This window comes from Apodemus sylvaticus, chromosome 16 (genome assembly GCF_947179515.1).
Source record: "Apodemus sylvaticus chromosome 16, mApoSyl1.1, whole genome shotgun sequence".
Classification (NCBI taxonomy): domain Eukaryota; kingdom Metazoa; phylum Chordata; class Mammalia; order Rodentia; family Muridae; genus Apodemus; species Apodemus sylvaticus.
Window position 1 is genome coordinate 12,521,790 of NC_067487.1, and position 21,977 is coordinate 12,543,766.

A 21,977-nucleotide genomic window follows, 5' to 3' on the forward strand; every position below is an offset into this window, starting at 1 on the left:
CAAAGTTGTTCTTATAATAGTTCTTTATGTAGTACCCGTAGGAGATATTAGGGGTCCATCCTATATGTTCCTATTTCATATCAAACAAAAAATTCATAAAGCCAAAGGAAGCCAACCTTCTCATTCTCAGCCAATAAGAAGCAGGCAGTAACAGTTCACAGTGTACCGAGAGGAAACTAGGTTACAAAACCGCTTTATACATCTCAAAGTAAAGAAGTGTGTCTTTACCCACCTGGGGTCTTTCTGAATGCTGTCGATGGATGGGGATCTGGCCAAGGTGCCTTCGGGTGGGAGGGCAGGGCCAGACTTGCTGTACGGAGAGTCAACGGAGGCACAATACTGCAGCTGTCGGTAGGGGTCTGCGTAGTTGGAGGCTGGGCCAGCAGCATAGCTGGCCCTCTGGAAGGTGGCTGCCGCGGCATTCTGTGGCCCGTGTTGGCTGCCTGTGCGCTGCAAGGGGACGGAGTCGACAGCAGGGGAGGACGGGGCTAGGACAGGAAAGTAGGGACAAAGTAAAAAACTGAGGACCTGCTCACAAAAACGGTTAACCAGGTCTAGGCAGGGGGAACGTTACACACATAAGAAAAAAAATAGGGGTTCGAAAGAATAAAACAAAATTAATCTGTCACAGGTGACTCAATCCATGCAGTCGATGGTTATCTAGTCAAACGTCAACACGCATGCTGTCGCAGAACTAAGCTGGAAATACTGAGAGGGCACACACACTGGCTGAGTGTGGACTGCTAACAGACATCCCTACACATGATCACTGTTCAAGGTGAAAACCTGGGCTCCACGTGTGACTCTGGCTCAGTGTGTGCTTGGTGTGTGCATAAGTCCCTGGGTTTGCTCTCCAGCAGAGGTCAAGCTAAACTCCAGCGGAGAGTTCTTTCTGGAGAAGCTCAGACAATAAGCTCTTCATTGTTCTAGCGGAGAACATTCGGAATGTGTTCAGATTAACTTTGTGAAGTATGTAATAAATTTAGCAGCCGAGTCATTTTGCAGAGTAGAGGAAAGGGAAGGAGAGTGTATGGATGGGGGTGGATGTGCAAAGAGGAGGACTCGAGATGCATAATTAGTGTGGCAGCATCCCGTGCTGGGCTCTTCTCCTTTCTGAAAGTAAATCCCCAAAGGTTTCATGTCCTTCTTTCTCAGAAAGCTGTGACAGGGACAAATGCACCAGGGAGACTGTAGATGTGTGGGAGTTGGAAAAAGCCACCCAGCAGCAAGGCGGCGGGTAAGGAGCTGACGCAGCTTTTCCCGGAGTCTTTGCGCCGTTTCGATATGTCTAGGTTGCTTTGGGATTTCACACAAGTTACTAAAATCAGTTCCACTGTTTCCAAACCGAATCTCCATTTTTCGTTTCTTTCCTGAGGTCTTTTTAAGTTGATGTCGGGCCACTGCTTTTATCTGTCTCTCAAAAATATTTACATCTAGTGTCAAACTGACACATTAAAACGGAAATATCATCTTTCCTCCATGTGGGAGGTGATGGGGTATTTGCGATTCTTGCTGCTGTCAGCCACAATCACTATGAGCACACTTGCTTTGTGACATCAGACAGACGCTGAGTTATGTAAGTGCCTGGAGAGGAGATGCCACACCCAAGGGCACTGTATGGAATTAGATTCCAGTTCTGAGACACCCAGCACGAGTCTGACTTTCTAAGAATTAGCTTGCAATCACCTTTTCTCATAAGGGCCATATACCAAATGAGACATAAAGGTAATTATGTCACATCAAAGAAACAACTGCGAAGAGCATGTAAGGAATTCTGCTAAAATAGCAGGTGTTCAAAGTAAACTGGAGACGAGATTCTCCTGCTGAGGTCAGGATTTGAACCCATGACTTCAGGACTTTACTTTTCTAATCAATTCTCCATCCTCTATGATGCAATGGGCAGACATTTTAGGAGAACAGGGATAAATGACAAAACTGCTGTCTTCAGTGATGGAGAAAAGGTGTCCACACTCCCTAAGAGGCTGGGTTCCACAGTGATTACTGGACACCGTTTTCAATTGCATTTGACTGAAGTTGTGGCAGGTGCCCTTCTCAATCTCCATAAAGATATAAATATAATAAAAAATTTAAAATATATTATTTATATATATATGTATATATATTATATGTATATATGTATATTATAATCAAGACATTTTAAAATCTTGATAAGAGCACAGACACAAAACCTCATTTCCATGGAGATTTATGTAACCCAGTAAGAAAATCAAGGGCAAAAGGAGAAACTTAGGATACTGCCTCATTTTCTTAGAGGTCCAGTCTTCATTCAGAAAACAAACTATCAATGCTTATTCTTATTGAAAATTTATTTTCAGGTAAAAAATAAATTCTTTTCTAAACATACAGTTGCTATTAATCCTGGTGATTCACAAAAGAAGGCACATGCAGTACAGACCCAGAAATAATATGGCAATGTAAAGAAGCCATCTTGGTGGCTGGGAGATAATCAGCTGGCGACCATGTGCTAGCTGTGAAGTAGGAGGATCGGAGTTGGGTTCCTGTGGGAAGAAGCTGGGCACGGCGGAGCATGCTTGCCAGCCCTGTGCTGAAAGACAGGAACAAACGAATCCTGGGCTCCCTAGCATGTCGGTCTAGGCTAACTGGTGAGCTCCAGACCTTGTCCCAAAGACAATCAACATATAAGCTTGTTTTCCTCACCTTACACATACCTGTTCACACACCAAATACACACATCTTCCTGCAGACACATGAACACGTGCATCCAAACTCATATATCATACACCCACAAGGCCGTTTTTAAGTACTGCTAGGATAGGTACGATGAACAACATGACTGGCCCTCGGTATGCCTGAGGACACCAAGTTAGAGCAGAAGAGGGAAGGGTTAGGGGGAAAGGCTGATGAGCAGCCGTCCCAGACCTGTGAAGAATGGGAGGGAACGGGCTCAGAATGTGCAGCAGTGTGAAATCCTATTACCACAAACCAGGAAGGCAATGCCTAGAGGTATGAGGAAGGGGTGATGGAGACATTGAAGTCCCTACTTGGTTTGGCATTTTGTTTAGATTACTTTTATTTTGTGTATATGGATAGTTTACCTGCATGTACGTCTGTGCAATACATGTGTGCCTGGTCTCTGCATATGTCAGAAGAGGTCAGTGGATACATTGGGACTGGAGATATAGATGGTTGCGACATGTCCTAGGCAAGAGGGACAAGAGTTCTTCTCTTAACCACTGAGACAACTCTTCATTCCCCTGTTTGGTTTTCATTGTGGCCTTCTACAGGGAAAGACCACATAGCTCATTGAGTGCTTGGCATCAGAAGTCGGATCTGGACTCCTGCTCAGCTTTTGCTCTTGGACAAGGTAATGGTTTCTCCAAGATGGAAGCCTGGAGTTCATAGAGGGAGCATATGGCCTCCTGGGGTTACTGTTTGGTATAATGTAGGAAAAGCATCCAATATATAACAGAGAGAAAAAGGTACACTAATGAAGAGTCCACTATCGAGGCTGGAATCTACAGCACTGCTCAAAGGAGCTGTGCAAGGGGCCTCAAGGGGAAAGGCCCTCCCACTGGGCCTCCGAAGGCTCCTGCATCCCTGTATCAACTCATGCTTCCTCAGCAACCTGTTAAAGAGGAAGCATGCCAGCTCTACTTCACAGATGGGAAACTGAGACTTGGAGGGATGAAGTTGTCTACCAGCATGGTCTCTATTGGAAAATGAATTGAAGCCCCTATAGCTAGTCCCCAGATGTTATGCTTATAACCAATCCCTAGACCAGGCTTAGGCAAATACTTGTGAGTTACTTAGTAGAATGAGTAAATTTTTAAATAATTGTAAAGAGCTTAGAATTAGAGGAAATGCCAACTAAAGGTAGAGGGAAGAGATGGGTTAGTCCCAGGAATCAAACATCTGAATATCACACCAAGAAATTATGATAGATTGGAGTGTAAACTAATTTATGCTATTTTTATAAAATTGAATTTATAAGGATATGTAGAAAAATTATATAAAAATATTCCAAGCATTCGACTTTTTCTCACTTGAAGAAGACAAATGTAAGAATGCATGTAATTGTCTCAATTTGAAATGTCTTGATTCTGGGTCCCATCAATGACATTAATGTGTTAGGCTATGGTGGTGTGAGCTATAAAATCTGAGATGAATGAGAAACTTTCCAAAAGTCCTCATTTTTAAAAAAGTCACAATACCTTTGAATTTTAGTAATTTTAACTTTGATAAATTGCCACTCCCCCAAGAAGTATCACCCATGAACATGAAGATAAAGAGGTGGGGGGGAGGGAGGGAGAGAGGGAGAGAGAGAAAGGGAGGGAGGGGGAGAGGAAGGGACGGAGGGGAGAGGGAAAGAGGGAAGGAGGGGGAAAGAGAGGGAGGGAAGGAGGGAGGGTGAGAGGGGAAGAGGGAAAGAGGGAAGGAGAGAGGGAAGAGAGGGAAGGAGGGAGGGGGAGGGGGAGAGAGAAAGAGGGAAGGAGGGGGAAAGAGGGAGGGAAGGAGGAAGGGTGAGAGGGGAAGAGGGAAAGAGGGAAGGAGGGAGGGAGGGGGAAGAGAGAAAGAAGGAAGGAGGAGGTGGGAAAGAGAGGGAGGGAAGGAGGAAGGGAGGAGGGAGGGGAAGAGGGAGAGAGAGAGAGAGAGAGAGAGAGAGAGAGAGAGAGAGAGAGAGAGAATATGCACATATTTGCATGTGAAGGCCAGAGGTCAACCTTCATGTCTTTCCTCAGAATCAGGCATCCTCACTTTGAAGTTTTTTGGCAGGGATCTCTCACCGGACACAGGGCTGAGTGACCCAGCTTGGTTGGTTGGTTACTGAGCTTCTGAGATCCCACCTTCTCTGCTGGCCCAGTGCTTGGATAAGAGGTTCACAGCACCAACTAGCCTTTTCCCCATGGGATACTGGGGCTCAATCTCAGGTCCTCTTGCTTAGACAACAAGTACTTTACCTACTGCACTATCCAGGCGACCTTAAAGGATACTTAACCTCTGCGAGTAGGTCCCAGTAAGAGAGATAGTTTCAAGATAAAAATTCACAATTCAAATGTATTGGTTAAATTAAAATCTATACTATTAAATTAGAATGACATAGCTACAAATATAAAGGAACTAGCTGTACCAAGAAGGCTGATAGTTATATAATCATATATATCTGATATATAATCATATATAATCATATTATATATGATTAATGTAAAGAACACATGCTATGACTGTGGAGAGCGAAATATGTGAGAATCCATAATCCCCAGCAACGCAATGGTGAAATTCCTTATATTTAAGGCAAATGTTTTAAATACTATTCCACGGGATCACAGACTCACAGTTTATTTTAGATATCCAGTGCACATAAAACAGAGTGAATGGACAGTTGTAGTCATATTAGAGAAAGTGAAATTGGTTGGGGATGGTGATGGACAACTCTGTCCCTAGTACCCAGAAGGCTGAGGCAGGAGGATTGTGAGTTTAAGCCCCACCCTTATCTACACTGGGAGTCTGAATTCATTCTGGGCTACTGAGCAAAACCTTGAGTTAGAAAAGTAACAGTGTTAGAACTGTTATTTCATGGTGGGGTGGTTGGTGCTGGGGAAAACACTGTAAGAGTCAAGGTTCAATACTACCCTCTGCTTGGCCGAGCTATTCAGCTATCTGGACATCCCTGTACATATACAGCGGTCCTGTTTGTAAACATCGATAAACAACTACCGTTCCTCTAGGAGAAGTCTTCCATTTAATTCACCTTCGCCTTAAGTTCTGACATGAATCACTTTTTCCCTGCCTGAGTTAGAGAGCTCCATCAACCCTGCAGGCGACTCCATCAAACAGAACACCCTCCCGTCAAACATCTGGAGGGGTTGGCACTTCATTAGCTCCACAAACCTGCTCCTCTTCTCTCACCTCCTCTGCACACAGCCCCCCTTTCACCCCGTGAGCCCTCAGGACTCGGTGAACTGCGTGGCCAGTCTCTCTGGGATTTAACAAGCTGGGCCTTCTGCCTTGGGCTTGACACTTCGACAGACACCTGTGTCATTGCTGAAATTATCTGTTTGTTTTCTGCAAAGCTGCCCAAATAAAACCTCAGTGTGTCAAGGCAGCATAGAGATGCTTTGTGTGCTCTCCTTGAGAGAGGAACAATGTATCCTTGTTGGTAAATCCAAACACTGCTTTGTGAATGATGGTTACTGAAAAGGAAAAAGACATGAAGGAATCTAGGCCCTTGATAAGAAACTGTTATGTGGAATAGAAAGTGGAGTTCAGCAAAGAATAAGAAAAATGGTGTTCTGTTTTATATTTGTTTGTATTAACCCTTGATTTTATATATTTATATTTTTTCATTTTACTTTAAGGGTATGCGTGTATTTATTCCATTTGTGTCTGTGTACCATGTAGCTCTCTAGTGTTGACAGAGGTCAGAAGAGTGTCTCAGGACTCCTGAAAGTGGAGTCACTGTTGCAAGTCACCACATAGATGCTGGGAAGTGAACTGAGGTACCCTGAAAGAGTAGCCCGGTTCCTAACTGCTGAGCCACATCTCTTAGCCACATGCTTCAATATGTATTTATATAAACAGAGAAAAAAATGAAAACACAGCATGTATTTACATGTGTTAACTAAATACTTCAACACAGAAGAAACATATAAGACGGCAATTAAGGAATGGTGCTTCTAATCAGAACATGAGGATCACTCAGTGATCGTGTGGCCAAGAGCTCTCAAGTCTGTTACTTGAAGGGTAAAACTTCTTTGGTCTTAGTCTGAAATACTCTCAAAGCTGTTATGGACTTAAGCTGTGTCTTCCAAGTTTCTGTACTTAACACTGGTTGAACACGGTGATAATCAATGGTTAATAAGAGGAGAGGCCCTTGGTCCTGTGAAGGCTCGATAGATGCCCCAGTGTAGGGGAATTGAAGGCTGGGGGGAGGAACACCCTCATAGAAGCAGAGGGGGGGAGAGCTAGGGGGTTTCCAGGAGGGTAGAGACCTGAAAATGGGATAACATTTGAAATGTAAATAAAGAAAATATCCCCTGCACCCCAACAAATAAAAAACAAATACACCATGGTATTGTAACTTCCAATGGCGTTATCTCTTCGGAGAGAAGTGTTTCCAAGCACAGGTGCACTCACAGTGGGATTCCCATGACTAACCTTCAGGTTGTTTTCACTGCTTCTACGAGAAGCAGAGTATCAGGGTCCCCCAAAATGTGAGAACAGATGTAGGGATACCAGAAGCATGAATGAATATAAGTTTGAAAGAGAAAAGGGGACAAAGTTGTCTTTTAAACAACGCTGACCTGTTTTGTTCTTTTTTATATAGCACAATTAAAAATGCTGTTTTAGACACAGTTGCTTTATTTCACATGTTTGAAGGATTTCTCTGCATGTATGGCTGTGCGACACAGGTGTGTCTGGTGCCCAGAGGTTAGAAGAGGTGTTGGATGCCCTGGACGTGAGATCTGGAAACTGAACCTAGGTCCTCTGCAAGAGCTATAAGTGCTCTAACCACTGAACCATCTAAGCCAGGCTCTAGGAATTCTTAAGTTATTTTTTAACTATGTATTTAAAATACAGATTAACAGAAAATAGCTACTAGGATCTTCTCCAATATTCAGGAATGTCTACTCTTGCCTATCTGTCCTGGTATCTATGTACAGTAGATTTCAGTAGGCTTGTAGAATTTGTTCTAAAAGTTAAAATGTGAACAAGTGAATGGGAAAACTAGAGAGTGAATGAGTCTACACTTAACCTTACCTGCATGATCTTCTATATAGTTTTATGTGCACATGCCGCACATATTCATTTCTTCCCATTTACAGTGTGTGTGCTACAAGGACCGATGGATGATAACGTGGCCATGTCTTTTATACCCTAACCACATTTCAGTTCTGTATGCAATGCTTCCCTGCCTCGAAATGACGAAAGCATAATGAACAATACTACCACCATGCAGAGTTTGCTTTTGTGCAGTTACCATGTGATTACCTCATTTACAGCTAACGACAACCTATGTGGATTGTGTCATTTTCCATGCCACCTTTTCATGTCACAGAGGGGAAGGTGGAAACAGCGGATAGAACAGGGACTAAACCCCAGGCTGACCAACCCATCTCTGCCTGATTCACCCCATTTGCTCTGCTGAACACTTGATATCAGTGTGTGCCCAGAAAATACAGCCTGCATGCTTCTGAAGACAACATGCTCTGCAGAGAATCCAAATAAGATTAAGCTGGAAGGCAATATATAGTATGTCTGGATAAACCGTTATGACCTAAATGAAACACTCAAAGCAGGCGTTTAAATACTTATTAAATGTTCACTGCAAAAGAAATGTGCTAAAGTTTGCTTTAAAGTGAAATGGGCCTGAAGATTCGGATAGTATTTTCCATGACGATGAACATGGCATAGCTGGGAGTGGAAATGCTAACATATCCATAGTGTGTGTGTGTGTGTGTGTGTGTGTGAGGGTCATGTCTGTTACCTTGGGTGACACAACGGGTTGAGCTATCCTAACAGGATAAGAGGGAGAAGGCAGGGAAAGAGAGTGCAGTGGGGATGTAGATCTCCTAGCTGTCCAGCTCTAGAAAGTTCTTGACCCCTCATTAAATGGCTTTGCAGGAGTCTCAAACGTCGAGATAGGGCTGCCTCTATAAACTAGATGGTTTCAGAACAGAAGATTCTCCACAATCTTAAGCACTAATTGACCTTACATCAAGTATGTTCTTGTGACTTAAAGGTATTTTATATTCTCTATGCACGCAAGAATATGTACTTGCTGAACAAGAAGTTCAAGAAGAGATTGTGTGAAATCTTATCTACCCAAGCAGTTTCTTAGCTGGCTGAGAGAGAACCTGACGCAAGGCAGGAGCCTGGAATCTGGAAGACTTGGCACCACAGGGGTTTGGATCATTTTGTATTGTTATCAAACAAACATGTCCTCCTCAAATGTATGCCATGCTCGGATACTGATCAATTCATTTGTCTACAAATGTGAAACACAGCCAAGAATTGGAACGGCCATAAAAATAAATTCTAGAGCTTTCTAACCATTTGAACTGATAGACAATGTCTTGAACGGAGGGCAGACGCTGCCACTCTGTAATTATGGGTCCAAAGAGGCACATCTCCTGCAGACATCTTAATTGCTCTTATGTGCCAACGTCTGACACTGTTAAACCTTTATGTGAACACTATGTGTGACGTCACTGTCACTGTTCAGTTGACACATCATCCTTGGTTCTAATCTTTCCAGCACTGCTCTCTCTTCTAATATGATGCAAGAATGAATGGAACAATGTTCAAGGAATTATTATGAACCTTCCTGGACAAGGGTGACTTCATCACTTTCCAGCACGGAGCCCTCTTTGCCTGGCATCTCACCACCCACATTTGGAGGTCCTCAATGAGAGGAAGGGTTCTCATGGATGGGGAGGGTAAGCCTAGTTGACTAGGAGATACTGCTGACTCTGAAAGCAGTGGCTGCTGTACTTCTGGAGTACCATGCTGATGTCTGACTAGCACTGCTGTCTTCAGGTGAGGGGATGGATAATGGACTTCCTTTGTGTATCTCTACTCTGGGACCAGTGATGCATCCAAGGTCATCCTTAGAGCCTACAACCTTCTACTAGGTTGGGTAGAAAAAGAAGGAGCAGACTTTGCCGTAGTGGCCTGGTGTTCTGGGAAAGACAGTGTTGGAGCTGAGTCTGTAAAGGGGGTGGCGGAGGATTCCTTAGAGCCCGCACTCTGGAATGGCTTTAAGGTCCTGTGCTTGGCTTTGTAGAATCCAAACACTGGCTGTGTAAAAAGTGAACTGCTCGTGCTGTTTCACCATCCACCACCCCACAGTGGAGGCGAGATGAAGAGGGGAACCTGGGCTTCCTGATGCTCCAGCATGAACCTGTTCATGAGGTCCATCACACGAGCGCTCAGTAGTCCAGCGGTCAGAAGTCTGGGGACTATTTGAATACATTAAAGTCAAAAGGTGGCACTGTCTAAGCTGGTGTCTGGGACAGTCCCCATATAAAAGTAACTTAGGTGACTTCCATCTGGAAGCTGGGAAGGAAGGAAAGAGGGTTTGGAAAGAACAGAAAAATGGTAGTGATGAATGAATACAGGAAACTCCTCAGACATCCCTGTGATGGAGACATCTGTAGAGCCTTAACTTCAACATCCGAGACATCCCTTTAACCGAGATGTCAGAAGAGCTTTAATTTCAATGTCTGAGACATCCCTGTAATGGAGACATCTATAGAGCCTTAATGTGTATTAGCTTCAATGGCTACAGGCAATCTGTTGTTATTTGTTTGTGCAGTTATCTCCCTACAAATCTTTCTGCTCAAGTGTGGCTTATTCACATTTGCTGTAGGCAGGCATCATGGTGGCCCTCAAATGAGGACAGCAGATAAGAGGGAAGGGCAGGGAGACGGTTGCCATGGACTCGGTAGGATGCTTAGGAGAGCCAGCAGGCTGAAAACACATCTGTGACACTGACCTATCTGACACTCCCATCGGTGTTTAGGAAACTGCTGAAATGAAGTGTGTTCGGAGACAGGCACTAGCCCGTAAGCCGTGCTGGATAAGCCGGTGTATCAAGCAAAGAGGGGATCATGGCAGACACAACTTTAATAACGGAATGTCCAAAGCCATTAAGCTGCATGGGTGAAGATGAATCTGTTTTGCTTTCAAATGGTATTTAGCAACATGAGGTCAAACAAGACTAGGATCTGGGACAAGACAGCGTGGGTGTGACCTTTCAAAGACTGGCTCCAAGCAGCCTATGTGACTTTGGATGCAACATCTTCATGTCTAGCCTTAAAATGTTCCCCAGCCAAAGCATTAGTAAATATATTAAATGTACTAAAGAATGCCCCTGAAAGTATCCACGTGCTCTGTATTGATCTTAACACCCGCCCTTGGTTCTTAACAGTCCTGCTCACTCCCTAATTATTGATTCACCTTTTCCTCATCCTTATTTCCAAGAATGGGTGGGTGTGGTGAAAGAGACGATCAGATTTCTGTTTTTGCTAATGCACTGTCTGAAATGTTTGGGTGCATAACTGAATGAGCTACAGCTGGTCCCCTGTCTCCCAAAGGCAGCACAGTAAGTAAGCCTCCATGCTCACGTCACCTCAGCCGTCATCAGAGCCAACCATGGTGGACAGAAGTATCTCTAACCTACGGGCCTCATGAGAAGGTGACCTCTTTCCCCAAGGTTCCTTATTCTCCTCCTAAATGTACAAAAACAGGAGCTAGGAATAAAACAACCTCAGATACAAAGAAGCAATCTTAGAATATTTCACTACGGCTGTTTTGTAATGATTGTTAACCCTTACTTTAATAACTTCCAATTTTGGGTGTGTGCTATACTAGATACAGTTGTTTATTATTATTATTAATTATTATTATTATCATTATTATTGTTGTTGTTGTTGCTGTTATTATTGTTATTGCTGTTGCTGTTCTTGATATTATTATATGTCTCTGGTCTATTAGTAATATATATATATATATATATATATATATATATATATATATATATATATATGTGTGTGTGTGTGTGTGTGTGTGTGTGTGTGTGTGTGTGTATGTACATACATACATATATACCAAAGCATCACTTTAGACATTCAGGGTCTAGAGCTGTGGGTCCTGGGACGAGAAAAGAGTGGGAGCAAGAAGTAGGCCAGATGCAGGCCCAGGCCCTCCTGGGCAGGAGTCAGGTGTGAGAGCTCAGGTCTTGCAGCTTGCGGCTTAGCTTTCTCTCTCTTCTTTTTATGCTTGCTAAAATAAATGTTCATAGCATCGTGTGAATCATCACACCTGCTCAAAAACTGTGTCAGGTCCCATGGTGCCAGCTGGCACAGGGTGTGAGACCTCTGACTCCCACACCTTGGCAGGTCTCTGGTGTGGCTGTCATTACAATAGACTCTTTGAAGCATTTTTGAGGAGACTCTTGGTTGCCCTCAAAGGAAGACAGAAAGAATAGCTTTGCTTTGCTCAAGACAGCTTCCCATTAGTATCTGGGAGTAGACTTGCAAACTTTCAGCACAAAGCCCGGTTCTATGAACTGCATGGTGTCTGCCACGGCCTCAGAGTGCTGCCTCTGCAGTGTCAAAGCACCTGTAAGGGACACTTCAACAGAAGCATGAGCGTGCGGTCTACAGCTTCACTCGCAGACATTAGACCAACTTCCATGTCACTGCCACACATCAGAAAACCTTACTCATCTCTTAATTACCCCCACCCGAGTCACTTAAATAGTCTTAACTATCAATTTTTAGCTGCTAAGCCGGATTTGGCCTGTGGGCTATATTGTCTGCCTATCCTAGGTTTAGAGGACATCACAGTGTATAATCTGAATGAGAAATACTACTGTTTGACTCATGAGTTTGAACCCTTGGCTCCCAGTTGTTGGTGGCGTTTGGAAGGTTAGGAGACCTTTAAGATGTATAACCTTGCTGGAGACAATGTGTCACTGTGGGCAGGCTTTGAGAGTTTATAGCTTCACCACACTTCCTGTTCTTGTTCGTTACTTCCTGTGTGTGGAGATGCAATCAACCAGCTTCTGGCTCCTGGACCAGGCCTGCCTGCTGCCATGCCTTTCCTGAAAATGTAAGCTAAAATAAATCCTGTTCTCTTCTAAGTTGCTTTCTCCTGTGCATATTGGGGGTGGGGTGGGGGCTGGTGGAGGCAACAGGGGAGGAAGAATGAAACCTGAGAGGGCAGAACTGGAGGGGGATAGCCACTGGACTATAAGAAAAGATTTAAAGGTAATAAAAAATAGAAAAGTAATTGATCAAAATGGCTTCCTTTTAAGTGTGAAGACTAGCTACTGCTTAGGATGTGAAATAGGTGCATAGCAGTTTTTATTGCAGCTTTTTTTTTTAACTAATCTTCCAAATGTTTGCTAACAAAACACAGTTCTAAAGGCATATATAGAACCGGGGCTTAATAAACTTCTTCTGTTTTTCATTTTTATTCAAAGTAAGTGTTTTTCACAAGTGGTGTATGTGGAAATAAAATTATGTTAATTGATAATTTGCAATAAATAAGTAAATAAATAAATATTCCTGTGGTCCCACTGGAGAGCAACAGAGGAGGGTAAGAGGTAACAGGCTGAGGGTAAGAGATCTGGCAAGCATAAATCAGTGTACTTTCTTGTCTAAATCTAAATATATGTTATTAATATTGAGTGCCGTTTACAATGACACTGGGAGTGCCTTGTGCCTTTCCTCTTTCGATGTGGTGGGACAGTGAAATGTAAATTTCCATAATCAACTACAAGAGTAGCTTCCCTTGACTTCAAAACGTGTAAATTAGCATCACATGGAGTTTAACAAAATCACTGCACTGTATGATTCACTGAGATCTGGGCGAAGCTTGTGCACAGGAGGATGGCTGTCCCACGACTCAGGTACAGCCAGCAGCGTGTGCTGCAGCAAAAGGGGCGAGCTTTACCAGCAGGAAAGCAACAGAGCCATTTCTGCTGCTTACCTGGCAGGGCAAGGTTTGCCATGAATGTCCCTCTCAGCCTGTGTCTAATTTTTCTGTATTTATTATTGAGGTCAGTGTCATTAGGAACATAAGCATAACTTTAGACTATTTTATGAATAGCTACAGGTCATAGGAAACACTTGCCATTCTCCATGTGTCCTGTGATTAGATACAACTTAAAAAAATACATATTTAATCCCAGAGAGCTACACAGTTGATTGAGGCCTCAATAATTTGAACATTTAAATAACAATTCTGAATGCTCTAGCCTATTAGTGTGCATGAAACACATTCTAAGTCCATCTTTCAAATTTGTCACATTCTTAACAAATATTTTGATCTTGAAGCTTGTTAAAAGGTAGACTACATCATTAAAAATGACTTACCATAATAATGCATCTACATCTTATGACAGGGGTACTGATTGCTTTTGTGAACTACTTATAGTCATTAAATAAACTATTGAAGGGACTGAAGACATCAGTCATGTTTGCTTTCTGTGTTTCTCTATTTGATAAAGTAACTCTACAATTCTCTTTGTATCTTCACCACTTATAGCATAAGTGAGGTGGCTCAGTTGGAGTTACAATCTCTTTCAGTCATCAAAAATACTGATGATAGAAGCAGGCCAAAAGGCTTGACTGGAAACACACACACACACACACACACACAGGCACACCTTTCATTTTGGAACAATGATTTAGTTTTCTAAGATGTTCATGTACCCCCCATGCCCATGTTCGGACCTGAATGTGTTCCCAATACACACCTGTGCTCGTGCGGAAGGTGCCGGTGTGTGTTGGCGGCAGAGGATCCCCCTGGCTCTGGCTGAGACTCCTCATAGGGGGCTTCTGATAGACTCGGTCTTCATAGATGGGGTCTATGTGGTGCTCTGGGGACTGCAGGGCCCGCAGCTCGGGGGCCAGGTGCCCATGCTGGCTGCTATACGAGGCTCGGGACCCAGCTGAAATAAATAAATAGGCGAACATTAAAACTCAGCCAACATCCAAATGGTATTGTATCCAAGAATTTGTGAGTGGAAGGGTATGGTATAGTGATCAAAATCTCCAAAAACCCTCAAATGAAGAATATCAAGTGGTAGCAACATGCCAAGCTAATCAGCTTATCACCCTATCCAGCTGCCTCGCTCTGCACCCAAAGCTGATGTCATTGGATGGATGCTGGGGTTTCTCAAACAAATCCACACCAAACAGGACCACTGGAAAATATTTATTTTTACACGCCTGATGAATGCAACTTGCCTCTTTATCTGAGAGATCCGAGGCAGAGAGCCAACCTTCGAAGTCCACGCACCATTTCCATTTAGCTCTACAGAAACTATTCTAAAGGGCAAGCAAATGAATGCGCTCCAGTTCGCTCCTGAAAACCGAACCGGAAATTGTTGCCGTCAGCAGGTTTTGCCCTGGACAACGGGTAAGGAAAGCAGACTTAAAGCAGCCCGTACTCCTTCAAGAAGCGGATATTTAAGGATAAGGCTGCTGCGTCCCGCGTCCCCGACTAACCAACTGAAGCATTCACATTTATTCTGCCTCCCTCCGGACATGTACAAATGCTTGTCACTAACTGGCTATGTACCCGTTATAAGTGGTTTGGCTCTCCCGTATCTTTGACTTCTTATTCGCAGGAACTCCCTGCATAGCCTGGTAAAAGCGTCCCCGTGGAGCAAGGCTACAAAACAGGGGACCCTGAGGTAGTTTCTTAAATAAAGAGGCCTGCCCGTGAAAATAAAGTTTACTCTGGTTGCACTGGCTGCTGATAAATGAGACACTGATTTACATCCAAATCGAGAGAAGAAATGTCAGGGCAATGGTGTCATTAGATGGACTTGGGGCAACAAGGTGGGAGTGCTACATATTTTGTGTTGAGCAGAGGATGCATATCAGAACCAAAGGGGTCTACACTGTGTTATAAGGACAGCCTAACATTCACCCACACACCCCAGACTGACACCAACCAGCCATCCTGAGAATCAACTGCCAACTTCCTTTCAACGTTGTGGGTGTGGTGCTCATTAAGAGGAAGTTAGGGGGATGCATTGGAAGGGTGATGGGGGAAGGGGAAGGGGAAGGGGAAGGGGGAGATGATATCATCATATTTTAATTTAAAAAAATAAATAAATAAAAATAAAAGCACCGGGTTCTTTTCAGGAAGGGAAGGATCAGGGCAGGCGAGCTGTTTCCCTTTGTTGATAATTAAATAATCTCAGATTAAGATAGAGTTGTGACGAATGACAGATTGGAAGTAACTGTTTCTGCATAATTAGGTTCATGGCATCTGATTTTCCAAATGCCAGCCCCTCCCCCACTCCCTGAAGCTCAAGCTTAGATTTCCCAGGAATGTATTTAAGGATGGTGTGCTTCCAGTTCTGCTGTCAGCTCTGCCTCCTGTGCGCTTGGGTTTATATTGCTGAGATCCCCAAAGTTTAAAACACGAGGAGCCATTAGTTTTATTCTAATATTGTACGAGTGATTAAAATTAGGCATGGCTGTTGGTATCAGGATCTCCGAACCAGTGACATCACATCTAGGAGACAGCTCGACCCCCTGCACACCTGTTGCCAAGGCGACAGTCACCATATTTCCAGAATCCACTTGACTCACCTCCCACTTTTACCTGTGGCTACCGCACTATCCATATATAAAAGGAAGACCCCTTTGATCTCCCCTCTCTTCCCCCTTCTCTTTCGCCACCACCTTGCCCTTTTCTCTTTCAATAACCCTCACATTTGGTCTGGCGTGGTCTTTTTTAATCATCAGTTCTTTGCTCCGAATCTCACAAAAAACGAGTCCCAGCCACAATGGACAATGAGGATTGCAGCTGAACTTTGGGGGCAACTTTGGGACATGAGTGCAAATGCTCCTTGGAATTTATTTATTAGTACTATTTACCAAATTAGCTCTCCGGGTGCTAGGCAAGGAGCCGATATCCTAACAAGAAGCCTGCCTTGATGGAGATCATACTTCCAGTGTGATACTATTACAAGTATTATCATTCGTTAACTCAGAGACCAGCAACTGCTCAGAGAATAAGAAAGTGCAGAGAACTCTGCTCTAACTAACTGTCTAGACCACAGCCTCTCCTCCCAAGGCTCAGGGCTCACCACTGAAGAGGGGCACAAAGACCGTAGGAGCAAGAAGCAATAGACAGCTACAGCGAAACCTTGATTTCCAGAATCAATAAATCAGCTGCTTTGATGAACACACAATGGCTGTGACTGCATGCACATCACCTACACAAGATCAAGCCTGACAGAATCCCAGCGTGGAGCTGGGAGGTGCTCCAGAAGTCTTCCCTCCAGCTGAGGAGGCGTTGGCGATCAGTGGTTATTGGGAAGGACATCCCATTTAGAGCTGAGGACTCTGCAGCTTCTCATTCTCTTCGGACTGAGCAGTTGTTGGTCTCCGAGTCAAGGAATGATCATACTTGATATTCTGTTTTTGTTAGGGACGTGGGCCCTGGGAAGATGCCCTGCTCCGAAAAATGGCCCTAAAGCCTGCACATACCGAAAGCACTAAGGGAACTCAGTGGGCTTACAAGAAAATGAAACGGAAGATATAACATGGAGAGAGAGTATGTTTCAGAAGACAGAGGAGGAACTGGAGGGCACGGGATGTATCAGATCCATCCCTTGGGCATTGCAATTCTCAAGCAATAGAGTGAAAATGGTCAGCAAAACATCTAATAGTGGCATTATGGAATATTAGAATTTCATTGGTGATACTAAGATCTTGCACTGTTTTCCCATGAGAACAGCGGTGCAAAAGAAATTCCACATCTCAGCTGTAGACAGAGCACTGAGAAAGCCTTTCTCAAAAGAGCACTGGTTGCTTTCTGTTTTATCCATTGTGGTCGGTTTTAAAGACCTTGTGAGCAGACACAGTTATTATAAAGACAAACAAAAAAGGGACCGTGGACCAGAGGGAGACCAATGAATCAAGTTAAAACGATTTTTCACTGGCTTTGCTTAGGGGAGAAATGATCATCAGATACATATAAAAATATTTATTTTTGCCTTGGCCATTATGAAGGAAAAGATTTACATGGAAACCAATTGTAGGAATACAGCATCTGAATCTCACTAGATACTTTATATATCTTCTGACTCACACAAAATGTACTTCACTTCCATACAAATTTCTTTTCGTCATCACGGACTACTTGATAGCAGTTCTAAGCACCATAAAGGATGCTAACCACCACTCAGGAACACTTAACATCTTTCCCAAGAACTAAAACTATGCTATTATGAGAAGAAACATGCTGGGAAAAAATTCTGACGGGGTCTAAAATATCACTAATGTCAAGGTCAAGTGCCCTTACCAATTATGTTGGTAGCAAACAATTCTGGGAACTCGACCTTAACCAAGCTTGGGAGCTCAGAGCTGAAAAGTAGCAAAATGCAATCAAGATGTGATGGACCAAAGAAAATACCAGACCAGTTGCATGGATGGTTTTCCCTGCTATTGCAGAAGTACATTTTTTGCAAGGATAATGTTGATACGCAACATTTATAACTTATTTATGCAGTCATTTAGCATTCGGGTTTCAATTCTACCATGTGTCCCCTGCTCATCCTATTTCTTATACAAACTTAGAAGCCACAGAATTCAGTGTCTGGCCATTTTGTCATACAATGTTTCTGAAAGTATGTTTGAAGACTCCCATCCGGAATGTGAGCATGACACACAGGATTAGTGTTATAGAATGGCCACAGTATGTCTTCTATGAATGCTGTAAACAAGCCACAGCTCCCAGAGGTGAAGCTCCAGAAAAGACCTGTCAGGCTAACACAGTACTGGGGCATGACAGCTCTTACCAGAACTACCTCTGAGCCCCCAGTTATCTTATCGAGGCTGCAGACTGTTGGTTCAGACCACTTGACTGAGGCGTTGGAGTCAGGGAGGATACAATTCAGTTCTATGCTAGGAACTCTAGGGCCTATGAGACTTGGTAAGCAGGAGCTTCTGTGTTGACCCCATCACACCATGTCTGTCACTCTCACATGTAATCATTATTTAGAAGTCTGACACAGTGGCTCATGATGCACAGGAAAGGTGACACTGGCGTGTTGGCCATGACGTTTAAGACTTGACATAAACAGAAACAGTACTTTTAGAAGGACGATTTACCGTTTCTACTGTGTTAGTTTTGGAGCATGAAGCTGGAATCAGCCATGAATTCTGGCCCACACATGACTCTAATCACTATAGTGAAAGAAGACAATTCACTAAAAGAGTCTCATCCCTAATGCCCTTGAGTGTATAAAACAGAGGAGCACACGACAGCCCGAAACAGGAGCTAAGTTCTCTGCAGTCTACTGCAAGCAGGGCCAGGAGAGCAGAAGATGCTCCTGGACAGCCTGAAACAGGAGCTAAGTTCTCTGCAGTCTACTGCAAGCAGGGCCGGGAGAGCAGAAGATGCTCCCAGCGCTGCACTTCAGACTCTGGCAGGGATGCCAGCCCTTGTGTAAGTATAGGCTGATTAAAATAAAAAGAGTTGAACACTTTTTCTAACACAAACCTGGAGATCTGGAGACACTCTAAGTGATTCAAATGCTTCTGATAGCTGTTGTGAAAGGTAAACCTTACAGTGCTTTCCTTTGCGGCTTGATTAAACACAGAGGAAGGTGTGACATCTGGATAGGACCAGTTAAAGATATAATATCCAATACTGGCTAGTCTTAAAATCTCATAAGCGAACACCATGTAAGTAGATAGGGAAATGAAGATTGCACTGTGGAACTGAAGAGGAAAAAAAATCAATGGACTGAAACTCAAAAACTGATCTCAAGAGAAAATCGTTAGGGATGTGCTGTGCCCTGGTGCTCTGAGAGTAGGTAGGAAGTGGGTCCACTTGAGACGTGCGGGGGCTCACGCTGGGCACCCCACCACTAAAGAGGCTGAGGCAGGAGAGTCACTGTGACTTTCTCTCCAGCCTGGGGTCCTGAGTGAGCAGCATTGCAACCAGGGAAAGGCACGGGGAAGACAACTAAAAAGCCCCTTCATGCTCTTCCAGACTCAGACCCAAATTCAATCGAAAATCTGAAATCAGATCCAAATGGGAATTTCAAGATCTACCTCTTACTCCTCTGCTAATTAAAAAACTAAGCTTAGTATTTACAGAATTTGAGTATAATCTTCATGGCCTAGTAGTCAAGTTCATGGAACAAATTTTCTTTGCAAATGAACACCAACACATTGGACTCACTTGACAATGTAGCTCTTGCATTAGAAATGCAAAGCTGTGTGGACACGATTCACACACAGACGAAAAGCCATGTTTCAGATCAATGTTGGTGAGAGAAATGATTGATTCATGTGTTCGATGACAAAATAGCATTGTAACCTAATACTTTTGATGTAATGATATAAAACTACTCCATGATCGTTTGGTTTTTTGAAAGAAAAAGCAACTTCCTCTCTCTTCTATCTCATAAAAACTAGATTTTCACATTCTCTGTCTTGCAGCTTGCTGCTGGCATGGAGGCCTTGGAGGTATACAAAGCGGCAGTGTACACAACCCAGGTCCCCTCCACCCCATCACTTTCTCAATGAGACAGCCAATACAATACGATTAGTATACTCCATCTGCCCTTTTCCCAAATGAATACTGTCACCAACCAACTGTGACTCAAGCACTTTCTGGTAAAACTGGAAAAAAAAAAATCAGTGGCCAAAATCACTGGTCCCCACAGCACCTCGACTGTGTTTATGTGATCCAATCTCTTTCCAAACAGAGGTCTTTTGATGTTCTTTCGGCTGTTTAAGCCCAAACATTCTTTCTTTTAGGAAAACAGACTTCTTTTGTTTGATTCCTTCAGAAGCAGGCAGTGCTTTTGCAAAGCAGGAGCGATAGTGACCACAAGCAATGTGACCCCTGTTGCTAAGATGGGCCGCTCCACAGGCCCATTTTTACTTCCCACTGTGAAATGAGGAATGGACTGTCTGAGACATCCGGGATGACACAAAAAGCGCTCCGGGTGGAGACGGTGGTGCAGGCACTGTCTGTTAGCCAGTTTTCTCCTCCCGGGCCAAGTATCTGTTTCATGTGATACCACGCGTGAGAATGTCCTGATTGAAATTCAGGTTCACCCTCCACATTTCTGAGGGCCTGAGGTTGGGCATCTTAACAGACTCCTCTGGTGGAGAAGACAGGGGCTGTTGGTCTGCTGTGAATACCATCTGATTGCTGCAGGAGCTCAGTGAAGGCACCAGCATTGAATACTAGAAGCTGACACATCAATGCCATAACCTGCCCCCCCTGTCCCCAGAGTTCCCAGGGACTAAACTACCAACCAAAGAGTACACATGGAGGGACCCATGGCTCTAGCTGCATATGTAGCAGAGGATGGCCTTATCTGTCATCAGTGAGAGGATGAGGCCCTTGGTCCTTGGAAGGTTCAATGCTCCAGTGTAGGGGGATGCTAGGGCGGTGAGGTGGGAGTGGGTAGGTGGGTAGAGGAGCACCCTCATAGAGGAAAAGGGGAGGGAGCACTGGATGGGGAGTTTGCGAAGGGGAAACCCGGAAGGGGGTAGCATTTGAAATGTAAACAAATAAAATGATTAATTAAAAGAAAAAGAAATGGCCCTTCCTCCTGGGTCTGAAAAAATTAGGGTTAAGGGTTATATGGAAAAAAAAAGAACTTTTCTTTTTTTTAATGGATCAGGCTATTTATATTATATTTGGATGGGCTGGAATGTTTTTGTGGAGGTTATCTTGATTTTGATGTGGGCCCAGGTTCCCTGGGCACCCACAGTGCACACACCCTGCTGAATACAAAGGTTCCTTGATCTTCTACTTTTCTTTGTAAGCACACTTCTCCACCCCAGGCAAATATGTGTGTCTTTTACCTCTGAGATAAAAAAGAGGATTTATGTAGGAGGCCCTTCCCAGATAAGGACCTCAGAGGAAAGCCCAGTGAATAGAACAATGGTGCCTCTGAGAAGGGACCTGGCTTAAATGGTTGCTGTAGTGTGTAGGCAAGATGTAGGTGGCATCTTCTGCCCACACTCAAGGCTTTGTCTCTGGTATTTCCCTGAGTCTTGGAGTCAGAACAGCCCTGGGAACATCCATTCCTGAGTGGGTATGTACAGTGGCCCTAGGAAGAGGGTTAGCTTCTGGTGGTTTCTGGGAAAGCGAGCAATGCCCTCTTAAGCGAGCAATGCCCTCATAGGAGGTGGGGGGAGTATGGACTTTGGGAAGGCATTCTTTACTCTGTGCTGCAGGTAGCATCCTGCTGGGAGAGCTTAGGGCCTGACAGGCTGTAGCCAAGTATAAACATCAAGGTATTCTGGCACACCCTCACATCCTCATGTCCTGCCAGTCTGCAGGTCTAGGATAAAAGGCTGAGGGTTAGGGAGACTAGGGCACAGCAGTCCAGGCTTAGGAATGTCCTGTAGAATCTGCAGCATCCTTCCACAACAGCCTAAGAGAGCCTGGGAAAAGGACCTTCAAGAAGACCCCACCCAAGCACCTTG

At 44.0% G+C, this 21,977-nt stretch overlaps 1 protein-coding gene across 1 annotated transcript in view; it reads right to left on the bottom strand.

Annotated features, from left to right (window-relative positions):
• The window catches only part of Ctnnd2 (catenin delta 2), an 847,786-nt gene that overhangs the window by 338,800 nt on the left and 487,009 nt on the right, over positions 1–21,977 (bottom strand). Inside the window, exons 8-9 of the mRNA XM_052159968.1 lie at positions 14,249–14,443; positions 233–488 (exon numbers count right to left, since the gene is read on the bottom strand). Coding sequence (XP_052015928.1) covers positions 233–488; positions 14,249–14,443 — 451 coding nt within the window. The remainder of the gene's footprint in view (positions 1–232; positions 489–14,248; positions 14,444–21,977) is intronic.